The following is a 23,827-nucleotide window of genomic DNA, read 5'->3' on the forward strand; positions in this document are numbered from 1 at the left end:
TTTGAATAATGTTTCACCTCTATATATTGGGATTTGCTGCAGTTGTTACTTTTGTGGTTGAGTGATCAGAACTGAACGAGGAAACGTTTAATCTTAACTTCAATAAAAAGCATAAAAAATAACTATTGTCAAAAAAAATTCCACCATTACAGAAGAAAAAAAAAATAGAAAGGTCTTTAAATGTCTTCATGCAAGGATTGAAGTATAGGACTAAATACAGAATAATGTATTCTGTCTACCTGCTAGATTGTTCAGAATCTGTTGTTAGTTTTTAGTTTGCAGTCCTTGACGTTTCCTTCAAATTGCCAAGCAGAAAAGACCATGAACAATCATGCTGATGTTACCAAATGCGTGTTATGAATTAGGCCTAAACCAATGGCACAAATGCTTTGAAGGGACTCTGGTTACCGTGATTTCTTTCTCCAGCTCATGCAGCAGGTGATCCTGTGAATCTTCCTTCCACTGCAGGAGCTGCTTCATCTCAGCAGCACTGAGAGCCAGCGAGCGGGGTGGGCTGTTCCCATCAACATCCATGGGGGTTGGGCCTTCATCCCCGCAGCAGCCCTGCACAATACGCACAGCACAGCAGTCACTACACCAGGAGCTCCACCACTCTCGCCTGGCGCCTCATCCCCCAGCTGGAGCTCCACCCCTTACCTGGCTCTCAACAAATCACTAGGAACTCCACCACTCACCAGGAGCTCCACCCCTTACCTGGCTCTCAACAAATCACTAGGAACTCCACCCCTCACAAGAAGCCCCACCCCTTGACTGGCAACTAGGAACTCCACCCCTCACCAGAATCTCCACCCGTCTCCTTGTGCTCCACCCCTTGCCTGGTTTCCCACCCCCCACCAGGAGCTCCACCCCTTATCTGGCTCTCAACAAATCACTAGGAACTCCATCACTCACCAGGAGCTCCACCCCTTACCTGGCTCTCAACAAATCACTAGGAACTCCACCCCTCACAAGAAGCCCCACCCCTTGCCTGGCACTCAACAACTTGGAACTCCACCCCTCACCAGGAGCTCTACTTCTATTCTAAATCAATGAAGCATTTTTTTTTTTACAAGGCGCCCAAGAACACAAATTTAAACTTCAAAGACACAGTGTCACAACAGCTGCTGTTAAACTACATGCAACGACAACGCTTTCTGAAAATAATGACTTCTAATCCTCTGCTTAACTATAAAATGGCACTGACCAGAAAATAAGGGTAATTAAACAAATCCATCACACTTTGATTTGAGAAAGATAATTTTGTTTGCCATCTAGATCCTAAAATATACACATTTCCGAAATTGTCTGAAAATCTTGAGAAGAACCCTACACCGCTGAAACAATGTTATTTCCACAGTAAATTACCAGCGAGTCAGTGTTTAAGATCTGTCTGAGGAAGTCCAGCAGAACGGACACCAGCTCAGCAGACTCCTTGTTGAAGGCGAAGATCACCCTTTTGATCAGTCCGCACAGGGCAGTGCTGTGTTTCTTAAGAGCGCTGGATCAGTGAAGAAAAAGCAGAGTCAGCTCAATCCAGCATCAAACAATGTGTCATCAAAACAGAACTGAGGTAAAACTCTTATAAATGGGCTCCCCATACAAAATAATTTAAATCAGACCATGAATTTTGTTTTGTTTAATTTGATCAACTGTCTGGAACACAAATGAAAGGTTTCTGAATCTTGCCACAGGAAACAAAATACTAAATTTAATTAAAAATATAAATAAAAATTAACTGAAAAGGAAGACAATATTGAAAAGAGGAGGAAATATTAATTATTACAGGCAATTTACTCTCTTTTACTAAAAACAAGTCTATCTTGACTGCACATACCATTCATCCACACCACCCCAGGGGCAAAACAGAGGCTGTGGGAGCTTGTCTAAAGCTCAGTTGCGAGGATTAGACATTACAAAAACAGTAAATTACTGAACTCTGATCTTAAAACTTTTGGCATCCTTATGTTAGCTTCTTAGCAGTGAAAAGGAGGGGAGCAACTTCCAGTGCTGCCCCTAAATCACCAGTGCACAGTGATGGTGTTACTGATGTTACCAATCACTGAAATAATCTTCAGAAGAACCATTCAGGCAAAACATTCAGCTCCAACCACATTATCATGTATATTAATACAGCGTTGCTACAAGCCCTCATCAGAATTGGCACAGAAACTGCTAAATAACTGCTAGTACATGCAAACGTGTAGGAAGAAAATACTTTTACACACCTATAAGTCTCCTGAATATCAATTTATATAGTCACAGCACAAACAATCTTACACAACTAACCTCACTACTGAGTTTGTTGATGAATTCCTAATAAGCAAAAATGTCTCAACTGTTAATATACAAGGGATCTTTGTGTAAGGACCACAAAACTATATTTATCTCCACTGTTTTTTTCTATCCACAGGGATAGAAATATATCGCATTCTAAAACATAACACAAGCTTGCTTTAAAAAATGTTTTTGGGCAGGAACAATTTAGTTAAGTGGAAGCTTGCATGTTTTCATAGCACTGAAACAATATCTCTGCAGGCCGTAATTCATTGAATTTCAGGTAAAGCTACTTTTGTTGAATATTATGCAGAGAATTGGAGGTTACAGCCTACCAGAATACAAATACACTATTGTCATTTCCAGCTCTTTTACATGAATTTCAGTCAAGGTGCCTTCAAGAATAAAGGAGTTCCCTGATGCTGTCATTCATCGTATGCTTAATAAATCCACATTAAAGAAAAATTAAAGAAAAAAAGCATTACTTCTATTCAAGATACAGGTAAAGGTTTATTCCATGCTGAAAGGAAAAGACGCAATGTATCGGCTGTGGAGCCTTCTTCAGGAGTCCCAAACGTTGCGTCTCTTTTCCTTACCCTTCAGCGAGGAATGAACCTTTTCCTGTTCCTTTGTAGCCTACTTTCTCAAGTACTTCAAGTACTTCCTCAAACCTCTTCTATAACAAAATCCAATAGCCATTAGGAACATATTCCTTCTTCTACAACAAATGAGAGATTTAACAACAAAATACACTCGTTTTTAAACATTCCTGCCAATAATATTTGCTCCTACAAATAACACCTTGCGTTGCAAAGGATCCCTAAGGTTTTGCCAGCCATAATGTAAAATAAAACACGGCGATGGGACAGCAGTTCCGCCTGTTTGGAAAAATACTACAATCACTACGTTCTGTGCAAGGCTAAAAATAAAAATCACATCCGGACTGAAAATCCGGTCTTACTTTTTTAAGTGGAAGAAGCCGTAGTCGTGCTCTGTTAAGAACATCATGGTCCTGATGCAGGTGAGGACCACAGTGTAGCTGCTGTCCGTGTTGCCCAGAGCTTCCAGCATCGCGTCACACATGGCAGAGAGCAGCTCCTTGGAGGGCAGGGCGTTGGCCAGCTGCTCTGCTTCAGAGACAGAGCCTTCTGAAGAGGTGTTCACTATCAGTGCGATGTCCTGAAGCCCAACAGGAACAGGGGAAGAGGAAAATCAGAAAGGTTACAAGAGGAAGAAGGCCATTCGGCCCAACCGGCCTGTTTGTAGAAGAATGTAGCTAATTGATCTCGTACAGCCATTTTATCAAAGAAGCTATGGTATCAACTTCAACAACAGAGCTAAGATGCCTGTTCCATGCTCCCACAACCCTTTGGGTAAAGTGCCCCCTTTTCTCAGTTTTAAATGCGTATACTGTAAAAAGGCACTGTTCTTAGGCTAAAATGTAAAACCGAGGTCCTGAGTCTCCGTGGTTATTAAAAATCCAAGGGTGTTTCTCAAAAAGAGTAGGCGTGTTACCCCAGTGTCCTGGCCAAACTTCCCCCTGGCCTTTACCAATCACGGCCTCTTAATAATCCCCATCTATGAATTGGCTTCATCACTCTGCTCCCTTCCACACAGATAGCTGGTGTCTGGGGAGCGTACTGGTGCACTATGGCTGCCATTACATCATCCAGGTGGGGGCTGCACACTGGTGGTGGTGGAGGGGATCCCCATTACCTGTAAAGCGCTTTGAGTGGAGTTTCCAGGAAAGCACTATATTAGCGTACAAATTATTATTAATATTGCCAATTTCTACTGTAGATTAACTACATTCCAGAGACAAAACCCTAACCCTGACCATTCACCTAACCCTAGTGTAATTTTCAGAAGATAGGTTGTTCAAAACGCTATAAAAAGTAAGAACCGCTGGCACATCCATTTCTAAATTGTAATTCTGCAGCCCCTTTACCAAATTATCAATGCATCTACTTAAATTTCTCTGAAGTTAGGCATCCCAGGTTAACATTAACTCCCATTCATCCATTCATCCATCTTCTAACTGCTTCAATCCAGCAGAGGGATGCAGGAGAGCCGGGGCCTATCCTGGCAAGCAACGGGCACAAGCAAAGGGCTGCCAGGCCATCGCAGGGCACACAGGGACACAAACACACTCACACCCCCACCAGTGCAAATTTTCCCAGAAGCTAATTAACTTCCTGGTATGTTCTTTGACTGTGGGAGGAAACCAGAGCGCCTGGAGGAAAGCAACACAAACACAGGGAGGACATCCTCCTCTCCACTCAGACAGCACCTCAGGTCGGGAACTGAACTCGGGGCCCCAGCACGGAGAAGGAACAATGCTGACACCTGCGTCACCATGCCGCCCGTTAGTTATAACATGAACTTGAAATATAAAAATGTTTTAAAAAAATCTAGAAGCCATATTTATGTGTATTGTAACTTAGGGACATGAGCAAATGCCCTGTCAATGCAAAACCCAGAAGAGATTATGTAACCCGAGACTGCTTGGCAAAAAAAAAAACTTCATACTAAATATCCCCCACCCCTGCCCGTTTTGAACTCTGAGCTCCTCTAATATTAGTTGATCCCAGCTTTTACTTAACAAAAGGACTGTCGGTGGTGCAAGTCCAGACAAGCAAGCAGATAAGACAGGGATTCACAGCAGAGTGACAGACCTAGAATAAAGCTGTACACCTCAGGTCTCCAGAAGAATGAATGCAGAAGGCTTCAGGAGTCAAATGAACTAATCAACGGATACATTTAAATGTCTGAAAGGGGCATTACATTTGTCAAATCCTACTTATCTTTAGCTAATACTGTTATTTAAGTGTTCAGACAAAATAAGACATTTAACACTATATTAAAAAGACTGCTACCCTTGAGGCATGGCTTGAACTTCTCAGCCCTCCCCAATCCCTTTCATTTCTCTTTATCATCAAGGAAAATTACTCAGAAATGCAAAACTGGCTGGTCCTGTCAGAATTAACCACAATAGACAAGAGCGTCAGTGAACCACATCCCTGGATTTCATTTAGGAACAGCTCATGAAGACAGTTCATAAAATTCCCTTTATAATAGAAATCTGGAAACAAAACACATTTTATAAACCTTGAAGACAGTAGTTTTAAAATGAAGAAATAGAACAGAAAGTGCCCATTTACTTTGGTGGCAATGCTCTTGCACAGAGTTCATCCCTGCTGTGTACCTCAAAACACAGATCAGTCTTTTAAATATTTCCAAGAAAATAAAGAAACAAAGGAAATGTGACTATTAGCCACACAGAAGAATAAAGAAATGGATAAACATCAGGTGCAATGTCTCACTGCTAGGCTCTCCAAACAATCTCCACCTGGACATTTTCTTTTCTGTTGGGTTTAAATGGACTGTCTAGACTAAGCAATGGTAGAAAAGAAGTCCTGCACACAACGCAAGCCTGTTCAAAACAGATTAATGCATTCTCCTTCAGGAACTCCTTAGAAGGCAGCCGAAGTGGAACCAGCTGCACAGTCATGGTGCCTTTTAAACCACCGAACTGAAAACTAGCATGCGCCATGCACACTGATCTACATTCGTTCCGATTCATTCTGTTCCGACATACAGTATCAGGAAAAAAGATCTTCCGAGCGGAATACAGAAGGTCTAAACTTCTAGGAAGATAAGGCAGCTTCTTCATTTATTCCAATGCAATTTTAATTGACTTCAAATTTAGTGAGAGGATGTTCACAAACTGTGTTTCTTCTTTTTATCTACTGAAGAGCACATTACTCTTAGATCCAACACGTGCAGTGCTGTGCAGTGAATGGCAGGTAAGAACCCAGTCTGTGTCGGGCTGCAAGCTGGAGTACCTGGTCACAGAGGGACTGGATGAAAGATGCGATCAGCTCCGCGCAGTGCTGCTGGTGGATATTGCCGTCTCCAGTGGGCTGCAGCAGGCCCAGAATGCTGGGGAACAGCTCGGGAGATTTCTCGTCCCCTTTACTGGCTCCGCTCAGGAGGTGAAGAACGGTGACTTTGCAGGCACGGTGAGAGGCCAAAGACTCCAGGAAGGCGAAGAGACGAGTGGTCTGAGCTGTACAGGGCTTCTCCTTCCCTTCAGGGGGGCTGCAGGAACACCACAAACATCCCTCGTGTGGAATAAATAATAATAATAATAATAATAATAATAATAATAATAATAATAATAATAATAATAAAAAACTTTATTTTATATAGCGCCTTTAAAGGTGGCTTCTCAAAGCGCTTTACAGGATGACAATAACAATAAATAAGAAGATTTCACAAGATAGGACACAATTATAATGACAACAATACAACAATAACAATAGAGGAGACCGTGGAAGGTGGTATTAAGAAGAGCAGAGGGGTGAAGAATGGAACCAGTTCAGTAAAGGCTTTTCTGAAGAAGAAGGTTTTGAGTCTGGGTTTGAAGGAGTTTAGAGAAGGTGACTCTCTGAAATCCTTGGCCAGAGAGTTCCAGAGCTTGGGGGCATAGCAAGAGAAGGCCCTGTCGCCCATACAATGTAGACGGGCTCGGGGGACAGTAAGGAGAGCAGAATTTGAAGAGAGGAGGTTGCGAGGTGGGGAGTAGGGCGCTAAAAGTTCAGACAGGTATTGAGGTGCCAAGCCATGTAAAGCCTTATAGGTGAGCATGAGGATTTTAAAGTCTACGCGGAATTTGACCGGAAGCCAGTGCAAGGACTCCAGGATAGGAGTAATGTGAACACTTGCACTAGACCTGGTCAGGATTCTGGCTGCTGAATTTTGGACATACTGCAGCTTGTTCAGAGTAGATTTAGATACCCCTGGGAGTAGAGCATTGCAGTAGTCAATTCGAGAGAATACAAATATGTTGATCAGCTTTATCAGCCACAGTTAATGATAGCATAGGGCGTAGTCTTGCGATATTTCTAAGGTGAAAAAAAGATGTTTTGACAGTATGCTGTACATGTGGGTCAAATGTAAAGCCAGAATCGAATATAACCTACTCGATCCACTACAATGTTAAAAAAATAGCTGCAGCTGCTCGTTTGTCAATTGATGGGATCGTAGCTCACACACAAAAGCCTTCCTACACTTCCAAATCTCTGCCCAAACTTTTGATTGAAGACGTGCAACTGCAAGCAAGGCTGTACAGTTGAACCACAAACTCCTAAAATGCACAACGAACAAACATTAGCAAACATGTTGCACAGTTAACTGGCTATTCTGTTTTCTAATAGAACACATGAATACAATATCAGAGTATGTGAAACTAAGCTATACAAAGGGGTGGTTGGGGCAGTTAAATATGTTTCAGCATCTGAATCACGTCCACTAGCCTTCTGTGAATAAAATGTGCATTTTTTAGCAGTGTAGGACATATTGGTCTATAACTACATGGCTGCCTTTTGTTGTCCTTTTAATGGACAGATACTATAGTAGCAATATTCTCGTCAATGGCTCTTATAACCGTCTTGAGGGCCTGCTGAAAAAGTTTTGTTAGCAGCCCAAGAATAATATCTTGTTTCCTTCCGTACAATTAATAGAATACTTGTAGCACCTCTGCCTCCTACGATAACAGTATACAATGTAGAACTTTCTTTCCTCAGGCAGGGGCATTTTGTCAATTTCGTCCTTGGTAAAAACCTTAGTGAAATATTCATTTAACATAACAGCAAAGTCATTGTCTAAAAGCTTCCCATTGTCACGCTTGACATAATACTGCATCCTTCACTATTCTTTTGCTGTTGCAGTTCTCAAGACGATGTATTATAGATTTCACTGCAGTACTCTTTTTTCTTTTTTTATTTCTGCCTTCGGAATAGCCTTTTCTTACCAGAGCTTACAAATAACTTTTTTAACAAGTTTGCTGTCATTCAATATTTTTAGAAAATGACTTAGCTCCCTTATATTTGTAAGCGATTTATTAAACCACTTGAGCTGCTCCTTTGATTTTTTTAAATTGATTTGTGGGATAAATCCCTTCTGTGCTGAAAGCAAGAAAAACATGAAACTGTTGTCATCTGTTCTCTGCTGATTTCACAACGATCTTACCCTACTCTGCTTCTCTTAAACCTTCATAGCCTGCTTTCCTGAAATTGCAAGACACGGTTTTTGGGCTCTACCTGTACAGCTGCAAAATAAACTGCTAAGCATCACATATTCTGATCACAGCCTAATGATAACGATAATGTTGCTTTATTAGCCCTATACAATTTCTTACATTAGGAATTCATCTTTTCGCATACCCCGGCTTGCTCTCTATGAGACACAGACACACAGACAGGGAGAGAAGCTGGGGGTCAGAGCGCAGGGTCAGCCATTGTACAGCGCCCCTGGAGCAGCTGGGGTTAAGCCTTGCTCAGGGGCCCAACAGAGTAGGATTCCTCTGCCGGCTGCGGGATTTGAACCGGCAACCTTCCAGCCACAGGCACAGATCCTCCTTATCTCCATACTCCTCACTCCAGTTAGGTTGTTTGACAAGACCAGAAGTTTGACAAGCCCCTCTCGTAGGTCCTCTGGCAAACTAAGTAAGTGGTCATTAGTCAGGTGTCGTGTTTTACTTTCAGATGCCGGGTTAACCCACTCTACGGGCGGAAAATCAAAGTCCCCCACAGGGGCGCACTCTTACGCTTGAGTTTCCTCCAGGACGAGGTCGAGCACGGTGCGCATGATGAGCAGGGCGGTGGGGGCAGCCAGGTCGCACAGCTGCACGCAGACGCGGCGGAGCATGTGCAGCAGGGGCTGGCAGGTGGTCCCGCTGACGGAGCGCACGATCTCCTGCAGGAGCTTGGCGTGGACGTGGAGGTGCATGCTCCACAGCTTCCGGGTGTTGAGCGCCACGGCGACGTCCTGCGCCGCAATCGCCTGGGCCGCAAAAGAATGGCGGAGGTCACCGGGCGACCCGCATCGACAGTCCCTCAAGAGCTTCAATCCGCGCAAACTGCACTGCGGACGCAGCTCTCAGAAATCCTTTAATAGCGAGTTTCCGCACCATCCCGGTAATTTTAACGACACTGTATGGGGGGGGGGCGGGAAGCCTGTCTAACTAAAGTAATGAACATCATCCTCAACAGCCTGTATATTCTATGACACAAGTAAGTTGGATTTTTTGCCCTCTCTCTGTCACAGATAAATTCTAATCAAATGTTTTAAAAAAAACAGGCATGAAGACGGTCAGGTAGAACAGCTCCTGCAAGAGAAATATTTGAGCGCATGAAATCAAAAGGAGGACTATAGGACGTACTCTGCTTGTGTTGTGACTGCACATTCCAACACCCCACACGTATTTATGATGTTGCCAAACCCGATCTGCTCTTTCTTTCGCAAAACACGAGTCCGCGGCGCCTAGGCGAGGATGACCTAGAGGAGTGGGCGTTACCTGTGTGGTCTGCATGGGCAGCGGCAGGGGCAGCAGCTCCGACAGCAGAGCGAGACCCGAGAAGAACCCCTCGGGAGCCTTCAGGACAGAAGAGAGCACCTCCTTCAGCATCAGCGACCAGGTGTTGTTGGCCAGCGTCTCCTCCGTGTCCGTGGCCTGCTCATTGACCCCCTGCGTGAAGGTGAGCAGGATGGCGATGATGTCGCTCTGTATTTTCTGCTCCTCGGGGTCCAGGCGGCCCGAGACGGGCACGGAGCAGAGGATCATGTGCAGCGCGACCAGCGTGGAGGGCACGCGCGTGTCCTTGAACTCGAAGGAGCCGCCCCGCAGCAGCTCCGTCAGCATGCACTTGAGCAGCCGGAGGGTGCTGCAGGCCACCGAGACGATCATGACGCGCTGCAGGCTGGTGCCCATGTTGCCATGGAGACGCCAGGGCTGCAGCAGGATGCAGCTCAGCTTCTGCAGGACCTTGATGAAGGTGTCCATCCCCTCGGCAGAGAACAGCTGAATGACCGCGAGGTTCCACTTCAGGTCCTTCTGTTGACCTTCGAAAACAGACAAGAGAGGCAAAGTGGTGCTGACTGACAAACCTTGTTTTATGTTAGGTGTCATTTTGATGCTACCATCATTTCCCTTAAAAAACACATATACATATCAATTTAAGTTGGCCAATTCATTTTCACACTCTCTGTCGAATTTTGAAAACCACTGTGTAGACCGGGACTTCACCTCGAGTGCTGATACACAGGGTTTCACAAGGTTCGTCATAATTCACAAAGTTCTCAAAAGCGTACGTGAAGAGGACTTTAATACACAATCTCTACTGCATCTTTCTCCCACCACAGTTTGTTTCTCAACTGTTAGTTAGCAGGGGTGCCGTTGCGTGTATCACTGCGACGGGGATTTGTATCGACAAGTTCACAAGTGCACAACTGCGCACTGTACTTGAATTTAATTTCAAGCAAAGAAGCAAAGCCGTGAGCTCTGGTGTCTCACCTTCAACGGCAGGGGGAGGGCAGGCAATATGACACAGAATGCGGAGAGCTGTCATGACCCCGGCCCCTTCCTGAGTTATCAGGTTCTCCAGGTTCTAGGAGAGAAGAAAATCAACTTTAACTTCTCATCGTACGACTGTGGATATTCTTCCGCATGATAAAAAGGACAGTTAGAACAAATCGAGGTAACCTCTCAGCTGCAAAGAATGCTAATAAATAACTGTTCCTCTACAAAACACATTAAAAGTGCTTATGTTGAAACTGCTCTTATTTTGTTTTCCCGTGACTAGAGTCTCAGTGAGGGGGAGAAAATGTTTTTATGTTTTACTTAAGATATTTTTTTTCTTTTGCTTCAAAATTCTGAATTTGTAGAAAAATATTTCAAAACCATAGTTCATTCCCCGCTCGTGTGTTTCTAAGCCTGATATGGTGTTGCCTAAAACATTTACTGAGTTTGTATCAAACTTATCAGCGGAGATGAGAACACTAAAATAAAGAATTCAGCCCTTCAAAAAAAGCAGCTGGCGTATTCTATACTATTTTACATCCAATACATAAAAATGATTAGTGTCCGTGAAAATATGCACATCTTGAGGGTTTGCTGCCAGAGGCCGTTGTCTCATGTGAAATGATGAAATTTGGATCATGATACCTGCGCCAGGATTTCCACTCTTACCTGCAGCAACATGCATCTAGCTTGCTGACTGCAGGGCACAATGAGATATTTCTTTTGTGTATTTACCTCAATCAGACCAGTGTAGAGATATACTACACTGTGTAGTAGTGAAAGACCCAACACATCATGCTCTGAGTGAGCTGAGCTAAGAAAAGATTTCCATTATCACAGTCATTCCTTCATCGAAGGAACTGATTAAGACAATGAAACAGGTCAAAATCAAAAAACTTTCACTGACCTGTTTAATATATTCAATTAGACTCGGAATGCAGTTTATTTCAAATCGCAGTTTCTCCAAAGGTTCAAGCCACTTGCTGAGTTCTGAAAAGCAAAATAACCACGGAAAAAATTCAGAAATAAAATTCAGCACTACCCTAGTAGTGCCTCATTTATCTAAGTCTTATTTAGATTTCTCCCTTTTTATCTTTTTTATTTTGTTCTAGACAGGTGTTTATTTTACATTTTAAGTAGCTCGACCTCTGTTTTGAAAATGTTCACTTAAGACATCACAATACTTTCATTTTCACAGCCTGCTCATCATGATTGCCTCTTCCCAATCTATCCCATACGATCCTGAGAGAAGACATTTGCGGACCATACCCTGCAGTTTGGCGTTATTCTCGTCAGCCTTGCACACTTTGAGCAGCGATGCAGCGTAGTGCTCCAGCATTCGCACATCACTGGACGACTGCACGACCAGCAAAACCAGCATACAGGCGTAGTTGTAGGTCACAGTCTTCCTTGCTTTCGAATCCCTAACATTTCAATGGAAAAAAAAACAGGTGATGCCACATTGAGGAGCTCCTGTTAACCCCTGAGGCGATTTTAAAGATCATGATGACCAAGATGAGAGGAGCAGGAGCCATGAAGCACTATTATCAAGTAATAAAACTCTGCCACTCACTGAGACTACACCTGGAAGGTTAATTAACCTCAAACCAGCGTGTAATCTCCGATGATCCTCAAAATGTGAATAACTTTGCCGTAAAAAGCTTCTGAAAAAGCACGAACATTTGCTAAGCACAAAGAAAGAGAACTGACAATGCAATTCCAGGGAAAGAACAGCACACTGCCTTTTAGTGAGCTGATTAACAGCACAGACTACTAGTAATACAGTACTGTGCCTTGGTACTGGCTTTTTCCGTGCCACTGTAACAGGATTTGCCTTCTTCTCCTGAACGCATTCAATATCCCAGATGAGTAGAAACCAAAGATTTTGTACTTGTGCTTTTCTGAGGCACGAAGATGCCACCTATCAGCAGTGTGGCTAAGGAAAAGACCGAATGTGTTCCAACTGCCACCTGATTCCTCACTGCTAATAGAAACAAAGGAGCTGTACCCTAAGCCTTCTTTGGAATAGTGTTCCATCAGCGTCACAAGGCAGGAGAAGTTCTGGTCCAGGCTAAAGATGTGGGACACAGCGGAGCGGCCCGTGGAGCTGAAGGAGATGAGGTAGAGGCTGTGCAGGGTCCCAAGGACCCCTGGGATGTCCCCTTCCTCCAGGCCCCCCTCCCCAGCGAAGTGGTTGAACAGCTCCGCCACGCACTGCAGAGCGTGCAGGGCGTGCATCAGCCAGAGAGCGAAGCTGTCCTCGGCAGGGCCGTCTGCGGGGGCGCCCTCCTCGGGCTCCTGCTCCAGGATCTGAGTCAGGACCCTTGCCAGCAGGTTGGTGGCATCGTGTTCGGCCATGAGGAAGAGCAGGCCTCTCTGAGTCTGTGCCAGGAAGCGCAGCAGGTCCTTCACAGCCTGCAGCACTCCGGGGTGGGCGCTGGCCGCTGGGTTGGACAGGACCACTGTAAGAGACTCCAGGAAGTGTCGGCTGTGCATGTACCTGCGGGAGGGATCAGAGCACGTGAAGACCCTGCATTCAGAGCACATGCACTCGGCCAAGAGCAGATTCAAAATTAAAATACTGCTGGTGTTACACCTTTTCCCCTTTTCATTATTTGTAGTGTGATTCACAAAACATCTAATTTAAAATAATAATAATTGCTTACACTTATGTACCACTTGCCTGGACACTCCACTCAAAGCACCTTACAGGTAACTGGGACTCTCCTCCACCACCACTTTGCAGCCCCACCTGGATGATGTGCCAGCAACCAAATTGCACCAGTACACTCCTCACACACCAGCTATCAGTGAGTAGGATGAAGTCAATTCATAGATGAGTATAATTAGGAGGCCATGAGTGGTAAAGGCCATGAGTGGGAAATTTGGCCAGGATGCTGGGGTAACACCCCTACTCTTTTTGAACAACATCCTGGGATTTTTAATCACCACAGAGAGTCAGGACTACAGTTTTACATATCATCCGAAGGACGGCACCTTTTACAGTATAGTGTCCCCATCACTATCCTGGGGCATTAGGACCCACACAAACTGCAGGGTGAGCACCCCCTACTGGTCCCACTAACACCTCTTCCAGCAGCAACCTTAGTTTTTCCCAGGAGGTCTCTCCTATCTAGGTCCTGGCTAGGCTCACACCTCCTGAGCTGCTATTTGTGAGTTGTAGGGTGATATGGCTGCTGGCGACATCTATATATTCAATATATATCCTGCTGATGAAAAGAAGAAGAGCACAAATCATGCATGCAAGCTCTCACCTAAAGAGAACAGGATAGGGATCATCTCTCTCAAGAGGCCCTGTTATGCGTGCTGTGGTGGGGAAAGACTTGATAGGGGGCTGGATCATAGTGTGGGGCGCTGTTTCCAAGAGATGCAGCAGCTCATCAAGCATGCTGATGAGCTTTTCCAAGTCTCCTTCAGTAATGTTAGAAGAAGCCAGGAGGTGATCCATGTCCATGGGGCTCTCGGGTTCACCTTCCTCCTCCTTGGTGGACTTCTCTTGCCCAGAGTCCGGGTCGGGCTCGCATTCACTAGGGCCTGGTGCAGAGGGAAGTTTCTCCGCCCACGCACTTGCAGTCTTCTGCAGATCCAACAGAATCTCATAGAAGTGGGCCTTCTGGATGATGGCAGTGCCAGCTGTCACCACTCGGACGGTCTGGTCTAACAGGATCAGCTCCACCAGCTTTGGATAGCCGCTCTTGTCCTGGCCTTCCAGCGTGCTGCTCAGGAACGCTTCCATCCCTTCAGAGACACTGATGAGGCTGTCCAAGGACTTCAACGTGTTGAGCTTCAAGGAGGAGGACACGTGCTCCGCAAACAAAAGCTCAAAGAGTCTGCTGATGATTTTGCCTTCGAGGAGAGCCAGCACTGCTTGGGTCCCACATTCCACAAGAGAAGAGGCCAGTTTGCTTCCTGCCTTCAGCTGCCTGACATTAAAAGCTATCGGCTGCGCAAGAGCGGACTGCAGACACAAGGCGTGCCCCGTCCACTCTACCAGCTGCTTAAGGTGGTTGTGCTCTGAGTCTTTCACATGCAGGTAACTCAGGCCCTTCACTAACAGACCTGGCACTTCCTCCAAAGCCATAACCCACTTGGAACTTCTGTCTTCCCTGTACGTTTCCAGAAGCTCAACGAGTTTGGCCGAAGACTCTGCAGCCACCAGCAGATCTTCCTGCAAATCAGAGTCCTTCATTTTGCTCACTTCTGTCTCAAACTTAGTCCTGTAAGGAGGGCTGAAAAACAGCAGGGGGCGGATCTCCCTCTCATAGAGGTCATACTGCATACTGGGCACTGCAGCCAGGTCCTCATCTGTATAGTTGATGTCAAAGCTTGGGAGCTTGAAAGTCCCATTCTCCAGGTCTTCCTCATCACTAGAAATCTGCTCATAGCCATCATCGCCTATTAAAGGTTCAAACAAGACAAAACAGAAGAGAGAAGCAATGGGTTTCAAGAACACAATCTTTTTACTGGAGCATACTTTCAAACTTAAAAAACTCCCGATGTAAAAAAAGTCCTCACTGTATCAAATCTTCACATAAATAGTTATACGATTTTGTGACGGTTTTGTAAGAGTTTACAAACGGTTTTGTAAGAGTTTCTGTTTGACTCATTTCACAGTGCTTGTTAACCTACCGCTGGAGGTTACTAAATGTATTGCGTCGTGCACCAATTCGGAGAAATAAAAATGCAAAGGTCGGTTCTTTTTAATGTCTACGGTTATACAGCTGGTTCGCAACATCTGCAAATTTAGATTCTTGATTCGGTCTGGCCAACGGGGTCTTGTATGGGAGAAGAGCAGAGAGGAACGAAACCAAGTTAAGAGCAACTTTCAAATTAGGGGCGCAATGACAAATCTAGCTGGTGAGTGAGCCCCAGTATCCGCATCTCAGCGTTGGCTTGTTTTATACCATGACGCTCGGCTCATGATATGGCAGTGAGGGGAATGATGGGCTGGAGAGGACTTTACGGGCTCGATGATCAGTTTTATTGCCTGTTTCGTGACAGTGGGGTATGCCAGCCAAGGAGGCAGAGCGAGAAAGTCAAAGCTGGACGTAGCAGAGGAATTTGATCTGTTTATTTTAAACGATTACAATAAGTTTGTGATTACTGTTGTTTCTTTTTTAGTCAATCAACATTATTTAACTTAAAGCCAATAATCATGACAGTTCTCGGCACTGAACCCTCACGAATACTAAGACTCGGCTGTCATTCAAACACGTTCCTGCAGGGGTTCCTGAGAACAGTGAGGTGCAGTCTGCCACTGGCTGGCCTACCTTCTCCTTCGTCCTCCTCCTCCTCTTCCTCCTCCTCCTCCTCCTCGTCCTCGGCTGCGCTGCCCTCGGTCCTCACGTCGTCGTCTTCCTCCTCTTCCTCGGCCCCCTCCTCCTCCTCACCCTCCTCCTCGGCCTCACCCTCGTCCGAGTACTGCTCCTCGGGGGGCAGAGACCCCCGCTCGGGGGAGATAGGCTCCAGGTAGTCGTCGCGGCCCTCCTCACCCCCGTCCTTGTCCACGCCCACTGAAACCACAGGAGGGCACTGTCTCTTAACAACTGGTTCTACAGGTTCCTCTCTTTGTTCTGAGGCGTCACTAAAGTACGGGTTCGGCACCAGAGTGTCACACTTGAATGCCAACCTCAGTCACCATATATCTTTGATATAACTTCGAAGAAATATAATTACAATGAAAATATATTTATATAGCACATGGAGATATAATATTATATATTATATATATTTAACATGAATATGTATAATACATTGTATATTACATAGATAAATAATATCTAATAAATATATACATAAAATATTTATAATTCAATAAGAAATATATTCATAATATAAATAGGATATATTCAAAGAAAGATTCGGGCAAAGAAAAAAAAATAAACAGAAGCCCTGGTAACTGGTCTTTGGGAAATCAATTATGTATAAAACACGACTAGTGTGTGGCGCTTCGTCTCTATCGTTGCACCGCCATGGGTGCGGATCAGCTGGAGCGCCGCGCGCGAGGAGCCCTACCTGACTCTGGGACGGCTTCCTCTTCGTCATCATCGGGTGGGGGGGGGCCTGGGGGCGTCCTGGGCCCTCTGGGCTGGGGTCTGGGTGGGCTGCCGTTGTACTGGTCTTCTTTATCCCAGTCTGCTCAACGAGAACCACACGCATCACTCGAACCACACGCTTCACTCGGTAGCTCTCGTGTGTCGGGAAAGTCACGCCTGAACCGTACACTGCTGGTCACTGCATATTAGAAACCCAGGTCTCCCTGGAGGCCGAAGCAGTCGCCGCGTGCTTCAGCGCTAGGACCTTTGCTGTAAGGAACACCTGGTGTGGCACGGGTCTATGAAGCGCTGGGGCTCATGGGAAGGCTTGTAACGTCATTTAGCACAGTATATGACAATGGGCGATTTCACAACTCGCGGTAGTGAAGAGCTGCGCAGCACTCCATCACATACCATGCTTGGCGCTCCTCTTCAGGCCCGCCTGCTGCTGGGGCGGAGGCGGAGGGGGCGGGGGCGGCGGCGGGGAGTCCCGCTCGTGACCCAGGGCTCTCTCTGCGGTGCCGTACACTGCTAGCGTCAGGCTGGTGTACCAGCCTCTCAGCACCAGCCCATCCGTGTTCACCTGGCAACCAGAAAGCCCGGGTCAGCAAGCGCCCGGAGAGACGCCACGCCACACCACTGGAAACGCTGCAACTACACAGAGACTCTCTGGGCAGATTAAAGCACCTGCTTCTCTGCTTCATGCCAGCTCACTGCACAACAAACATGCCCGGATTGAAATCTGGATTAATAATGCAGGCTAGTGCCTTATTAAACATGTACAGCAATGCAGATGGCAAAATACAAGATCACGTAGGTGCTAGATAACCTGTCTTTGTGAGTAAAGGACAAAGCCAGGACTGAGGATGTTAATCTGTGTGCTGCAAACGTTGTTGGGTATGAAAATATATTTAAAAAAATAATCAAACTGCTTATTCAGCAGAGGAACACTTTCCATGGAAAAGTGAATGCCGTTGATCTGATGATAGCAGCTAATCACTTTTGTTTTCTGAATGTACTGTCGCACAGTTCTGGTTAACATTGATATTTTTATAATAGACTTTAAATGTACATTTCTAGATGATCTACTCAATAATAATATTTATGTCCAGAGAACTAGCTTTAGCAATGACTAATTTTAGTTTTTTTTTTTAAATAAGGATTGCATACTACAATTATTATGGGTTCAAATTGTATGCGCTTCATTTCAAAAAGGGCAACAATAGTGAAAAAACTAAAACATTGCAAAGGTTTCTAGCCAAATGCAGCTAGGCAAACCTGTTATCAATCATCTAACGTTTAGTTGTTAATAATCAAAGCCAATTAATTAACTTCTGTAGAGAGCAGATAGATCAAGCCAGGCCAGACAGAAGCCTGCAGTGATGATCCAAGCTCTGTGAATAAGGGAGAACCCAGGACAACCCAAACACAGCCAGTACTGAGAACTTTCTATCAACAATTGATCATGATATAGAAAAGTAAATCAATCAACACTTTAATCCGCTCTTTCTCTTGCAATAATAAGTACTTATTTAACATTGTACACAGAATGGATTTTTCTTCCATGATTATTCAGTCTTTAAGAAGTCTCATCTTGTGTTACTTACAAGTTCCCACAAGTTCTTAGTCTTGAACATTTATCTGTTTCTTTTCAGCTTGCAAACCCAGGTAAAAAGTGTTTAGGATGCATTTCAGAGCTTCTCTACAGTGTAAATTGGAAGCAATAAAATTCAACATTTAAATAACTTATTTCAAAGCAAAACTATTATGACACAACATCTAAAGAAGTATCTAAATACCATTAATGTCTACTAGAAACAACACTTTGGCTTTAAGTGCAAACAAACTGCTGAAAATCTTTTTTATAATCTTACTCTTGTGATAAGAGATAAGCTTTAAGTACAGGTATTTATTTAGATTAATGTTGTCATATTATTTGAGTGAGTAAATACATGTACACATTTGACAAAAGCAACATGGAATGCAAACTGCTGGAAGACCATTAAAACTACATACGGTTGAACAAAAAATAAGAGTAACAAGCCTATTACTCTTACCCTAGGCAAACGTGAAAGTGAAACCGCATGTTTGTGGAATAAAAAAACAAGAACCACTAATATAAGCAAAGTAAACCGAATTTCTATTTTTATAATACATCATAACCATATTAGCACCTGATCCATTCATACATGTGACTGAAAAGCTGGCCTAAATTTCCTTATGCTCATTTTTAGAAATATATACATGAGGTAACCAATACTGAATGGTGACGTGAAATGACAGGGAGGGGTGACAGCATCTCTGTCACATTAGCAAGACAGATATTTAACTCCTTGTAACACTGTAGGTACTAAACTTTATAAAGTACAAATACAAATCACACAAAAAATATTTAAATGCTTTGACAGAGCTCAAAATAAACTCTGGTTTGCTCCCTACATTGCATTATGTCCAAAGTTCTTTCTTAAATAAAAGTTTGATACTGACAAGAGTAGCTTAAAACAAATGCAGAGCTACAGACATCTTTGTAAGTACCAGATAAAAACTGTTTCATCATATCTACAACAGTTTTACACTATTTCTCTGTGCACTACTCAAAGAAGAGCAAACAGCAGGCTAAATATTTTACTACAGGCTCCTGACTACAGAAGAGCAGCTCTTTTTTCATTCAAACAAAGCAAAGCCCTGCAGACTGTGCACCTTGAATATGGCTGAGATTTAATTTTATTTAGTGGAACACGTCTGTCTCTGACTACCGGCCTCCTTGATCCTGCAGTCTTCAAATTACTTGAAGTATAAGACTTCAAAGTCCCACCAGCCCATAAAGGCATTAAAACGTTATTTTTATTATGATGTAAACGCAGGCTAGTCAGTCCAGGTTCATGTTAAAACTATACAATTTAATCAATTAGATACTAAGCACCAAACAAGACAGACAGACCACAAGGTCCCCACTTGTTATTAAACACCCATATATTAGCCCATTTATTCTACAGTCGAATCCATCAGAGCAACAGATAAAACACATTAAATGTTTACTTTTACGAAGAACGGAGTGACCATCCACAAACACCTCCAGGCCGAAATAATGTTGAATTCAGCTCTTTCACAACAGATTAATTTAATTTCCCAATGAACCTCTAACAGCATTACGCAACTAACATCCGCTGATGCGAACACAGTGGTTGAATAAAAAGATTTTTACGAGAATTGTCCTCTGTGGAATGTGTGTGGATTTTACTGGAGGCACACTGGGTGTGGTGCTCACCAGGCACCTCCGAGTCCCTTAGCTTCACCCACCAAGAGCCCCGCAGGCAGACAGCCTGCGAAGAGGGAGCAGCCTCTTGCAGGACACAGACTGCAGACTGACAGATCGCAGCTCTGACAAGAGCACATCCAGCTCAGAGCTGAAGAATGTAAATGAGTCATCCCTGCCAGAGCCTTTTTTGCATGGACTCAAACAAACACGCCGGTGTTTCACCGTCCTAAAAATTACTGTCAAGTGGTTTCAAAACTAACCTGATATGCAGAAAATGTGCATTTAGTACTGGGCGCAAAAAAGATGATTTCCTCATTCCATATCAGTAAATACTGCTGACTGAGTATCTAATGCTTAAAAGTCTAGGGATCACCGTAAGCAGGCTTTCATTCCCTACAGGGAGAGTACTGTTTACACAAGGTCAAACAGTATTAAAATCTATGTAAAGTGTCTAAAATTGCAAAACAATCTCAAAAAGTATCACGATTTGCATATTATAGTGTAGTACATTACCTGACCTCTTTTACTCTGAGCATCTTTCAGTTTTTCAGCCTTATACACAAACTTCCCACCTCACGTGAAAACAATTCATTCAGGACACTGATTTGTGAAAATGTCATTACACATTACACATATTATAAAAGCTACACATCCCTAGAATTAGAGGTAGAGATCAAACCCACACTGAAAAGTAAAGCAGAGAAATGAAAAAGCACACTGTTATAGCTGCAGAGCTGTGACTAGACAAGAGTAGGATCAAAACACTGCGTCTTCCTTTTACATTTCAGTGCGAAATTAATCTCGAGCCAATTCCTTTGGATCTCACACTCTCCTGCAGCTCCCCATTTGATTCGAGATTCTGGGGCATTTGTACTAAACGTTGGACAGCACTGCTTTAATACAGAAAAGGACTGAAACAGAAAAGCTCATACGTGGTTATCAGAAGAAAAGTGAATGTGCCTTTTCACCAGATATACAAAGCAAAAAGCTCTTGACATAAGAAAAAAAATGGAGGGGAGAAGGACTAGACGGAGTCTACAGAAGACAGAAGACTTTCAAAAATCAATTACAGACCGTCCTCATGCAATAGACACAAGTCATTTTCTTACCTTGCCACTGGGTCTGAAAACAATGGACTTATTTTCGTCGTACTCAAGGCTGGAGAAGGGAGCAAAAAGGGGGAAATACATTGTACTATTAAAAACATCTCATTCTAGCACAAAAAAACTTCAAACTTCAAAAACCAATTATCCTCTGTACACAATCTACGTCTAACTGAACAGTTCTGACTATAATGTGATTAAAATACACAATTTCACAAATCTCATGCATTGCCTCAGACTTGATACAAATCAATATTTGAATTAAAGTTAAAGTAATTATATACATTTTCAACTTTTAAAAACTATTATTTATATAGCCTCTTACAAAACTTTTCACTTCTCTGTAAATGTTTACACACCTTTTTTTCCCCATCTGAGCTTGCAGTCAATAAATTCCCAAAATATAATATGTACAAAACATAGATTTTAAAAAAACAGAAGGTAATCAACTACTTAATTATTCTCGCCCCTTCCTATATAAACACATTCAGGTGCAAAAGATTAATTTAAAAGGTCATTATATTAGTGCAATGGTCTCCCTGAGTAAAGAAATTGGTTTATCCTGACTATAGAGTAAATGCAGCTTTATCAATATTAAACTTTAAGCCACAACACTTGAAACACATGAAAACGAAGGAGCTTTTGTCAGGGACACTGTGGTAAAGAAATACAGATCATGAAAAGGTTGTAAGAAAATTGAAAGTCACCAAGTAATAAGAGGGAAGACAATAACACCCAGGTCAGGTTCGCAAAGTTCCATATTGGGCATGGAAGTCAGTGCTCATACATTGATAATATTCCAAATGTCTTACACAAATGGTGGCCTAGATGTGTCTGTGGCAAGAAAGAAGCTGTTACTGAAAAAGACTGTATGACAATGCATGTATATGACACTGCTGACATGTTCAACTTAAGGTAGAGATCAAACCCACACTGAAAAGTAAAGCAGAGAAATGAAAAAGCACACTGTTATAGCTGCAGAGCTGTGACTAGACAAGAGTAGAATCAAAACAATGCGTCTTTGAAAATTAGAAAATTGAAAGTCACCAAGTAATAAGAGGGAAGACAATAACACCCAGGTCAGGTTCGCAAAGTTCCATATTGGGCATGGAAGTCAGTGCTCATACATTGATAATATTCCAAATGTCTTACACAAATGGTGGCCTAGATGTGTCTGTGGCAAGAAAGAAGCTGTTACTGAAAAAGACTGTATGACAATGCATGTATATGACACTGCTGACATGTTCAACTTAAGGTTTTGGTCTAAAAGCAAAGCATGATATCAGTCAACACCATCCTAACTGTCAAGCATGGTGATTGAAAACTCATGGTGTAGGAATGCTGCCCATCAGCAGGGACTGGGAAGCTTGCCAGGGCTGAGAGGTGAGTGGATGGAGCAGTGATCTGAAGCACAAGACTAGTGGTCTGGCAAGACAGGAGCGAAATGTCCTTGAGTGACCCAGTCAACGTCCCGGCCTCAGTCCAATAGGAAATGTAGGGTGAAGCTCGATGACTGCAGGCCATCAGCGAACACCAACAAATCGGTCAGAACTGGAGACGTTTTGCCAGGAAGCACAAGTTAAATGTATACCATCCCAGTGCACACAGCTCAGTAGAGACCTGTCCAAACCTAAGAAGCAACTGCTGCCAAAGGTGTTTCCACCACCTACGGACGTAAGCGGCTTATACAATCAGTAAATTTAACTTGGATATAGTTTTCAACAAGCAGGTTTGCTGACATTCTACCTCCTACTCATATGATACTATTCCATTTAATAATGACACTTTTGAATTTGTGTGTATTTATTTGGAATTCCTTACAATGTGACATTATTGGCAGCGGGTGAAAACATTTGCAAGGCACTCCATCCTAATACAATTATATAATGTCATCATAAAAATGAAATGCAAACGTAGTGTGAGCTATGCCAAAACTGTTTTCTTCCAGCACATCCAGTAAAGAGTGGCAGCCTTCTTAGCCGACTTCAGTCAAGGAAAACATACTCACTCAGCACTTATTGCCCAAGACTGTTACAAAAGGTGATCACTTGATTCCTACCATACAGCTAGTTTTAAACTTTAAAAAATGTCCGTCCTCAAGTGTGTAGTTTGTCCTTTACGAGTTACATTTGGCCCAGATAACAGAAGGGTGACACAAACCTCTCACATTTATGAGGAACTTCAAGTAATATCTTCCTGAAGGACTGACAACAGAAACACGTTTACTCTCCTTTCAGTATTCGATCACTTCATGGAAAACGTAGGACATTGTGAAGATATTAACAGAAAAAACAGAAGTAAACAAGGAGTAAATATTCCTTTCCAATCCACAGAACAGAAAATGAGGCATGCCAAGTGCCAAGACAGTTGGAAATTGTCTGTGTGTTTACCAGCTTTGAGTTAATGCAAATATAATTACAGGGAGTTAACCTTTATTAGGAACTCATAACCATCAGTGTCAGAAAGTCTCAGGGTAAAAGTAAAATAAATCTGAAGGCCTCAGAGTCAGAGCCGAGTTGAATTACTGTACACATCATGAGCTAGTGCACCTTTGCTAAAGCAGTGGGTTTTCATGTCACATATCTTGAATTCTATCACTGAACATCGACTCTAGGGTCCTTGTTTTGGTACTGTGGTGAACTGCCATCAGCTCACTACATTAAATTAGTATTAAATGTACCGCAAGAGGGCAGCATGGGGAGACAAGGTGGCAGTTCTGTGGCAGTACACCGCAGACCCCAGAGGGCAGAGCAGAATGAGCTGACTCTCTCGG

At 43.5% G+C, this 23,827-nt stretch overlaps 1 protein-coding gene across 4 annotated transcripts in view; it reads right to left on the minus strand.

Moving 5' to 3' along the window:
- Positions 1-23,827, minus strand: part of virma (vir like m6A methyltransferase associated) — a 44,959-nt gene that overhangs the window by 8,512 nt on the left and 12,620 nt on the right. For all 4 annotated transcript variants that reach the window (XM_069194809.1, XM_069194807.1, XM_069194808.1 and 1 more), the window contains exons 4-18: positions 21,061-21,109; positions 17,107-17,275; positions 16,673-16,792; positions 15,928-16,170; positions 13,912-15,052; positions 12,645-13,136; positions 11,906-12,060; positions 11,544-11,626; positions 10,631-10,724; positions 9,635-10,179; positions 8,885-9,120; positions 6,120-6,375; positions 3,236-3,453; positions 1,366-1,498; positions 409-564 (exon numbers count right to left, since the gene is read on the minus strand). In XM_069194809.1, coding sequence (XP_069050910.1) covers positions 409-564; positions 1,366-1,498; positions 3,236-3,453; positions 6,120-6,375; positions 8,885-9,120; positions 9,635-10,179; positions 10,631-10,724; positions 11,544-11,626; positions 11,906-12,060; positions 12,645-13,136; positions 13,912-15,052; positions 15,928-16,170; positions 16,673-16,792; positions 17,107-17,275; positions 21,061-21,109 — 4,090 coding nt within the window. The remainder of the gene's footprint in view (positions 1-408; positions 565-1,365; positions 1,499-3,235; positions 3,454-6,119; positions 6,376-8,884; positions 9,121-9,634; positions 10,180-10,630; positions 10,725-11,543; positions 11,627-11,905; positions 12,061-12,644; positions 13,137-13,911; positions 15,053-15,927; positions 16,171-16,672; positions 16,793-17,106; positions 17,276-21,060; positions 21,110-23,827) is intronic.

Source organism: Lepisosteus oculatus, chromosome 10, assembly GCF_040954835.1.
Source record: "Lepisosteus oculatus isolate fLepOcu1 chromosome 10, fLepOcu1.hap2, whole genome shotgun sequence".
Classification (NCBI taxonomy): domain Eukaryota; kingdom Metazoa; phylum Chordata; class Actinopteri; order Semionotiformes; family Lepisosteidae; genus Lepisosteus; species Lepisosteus oculatus.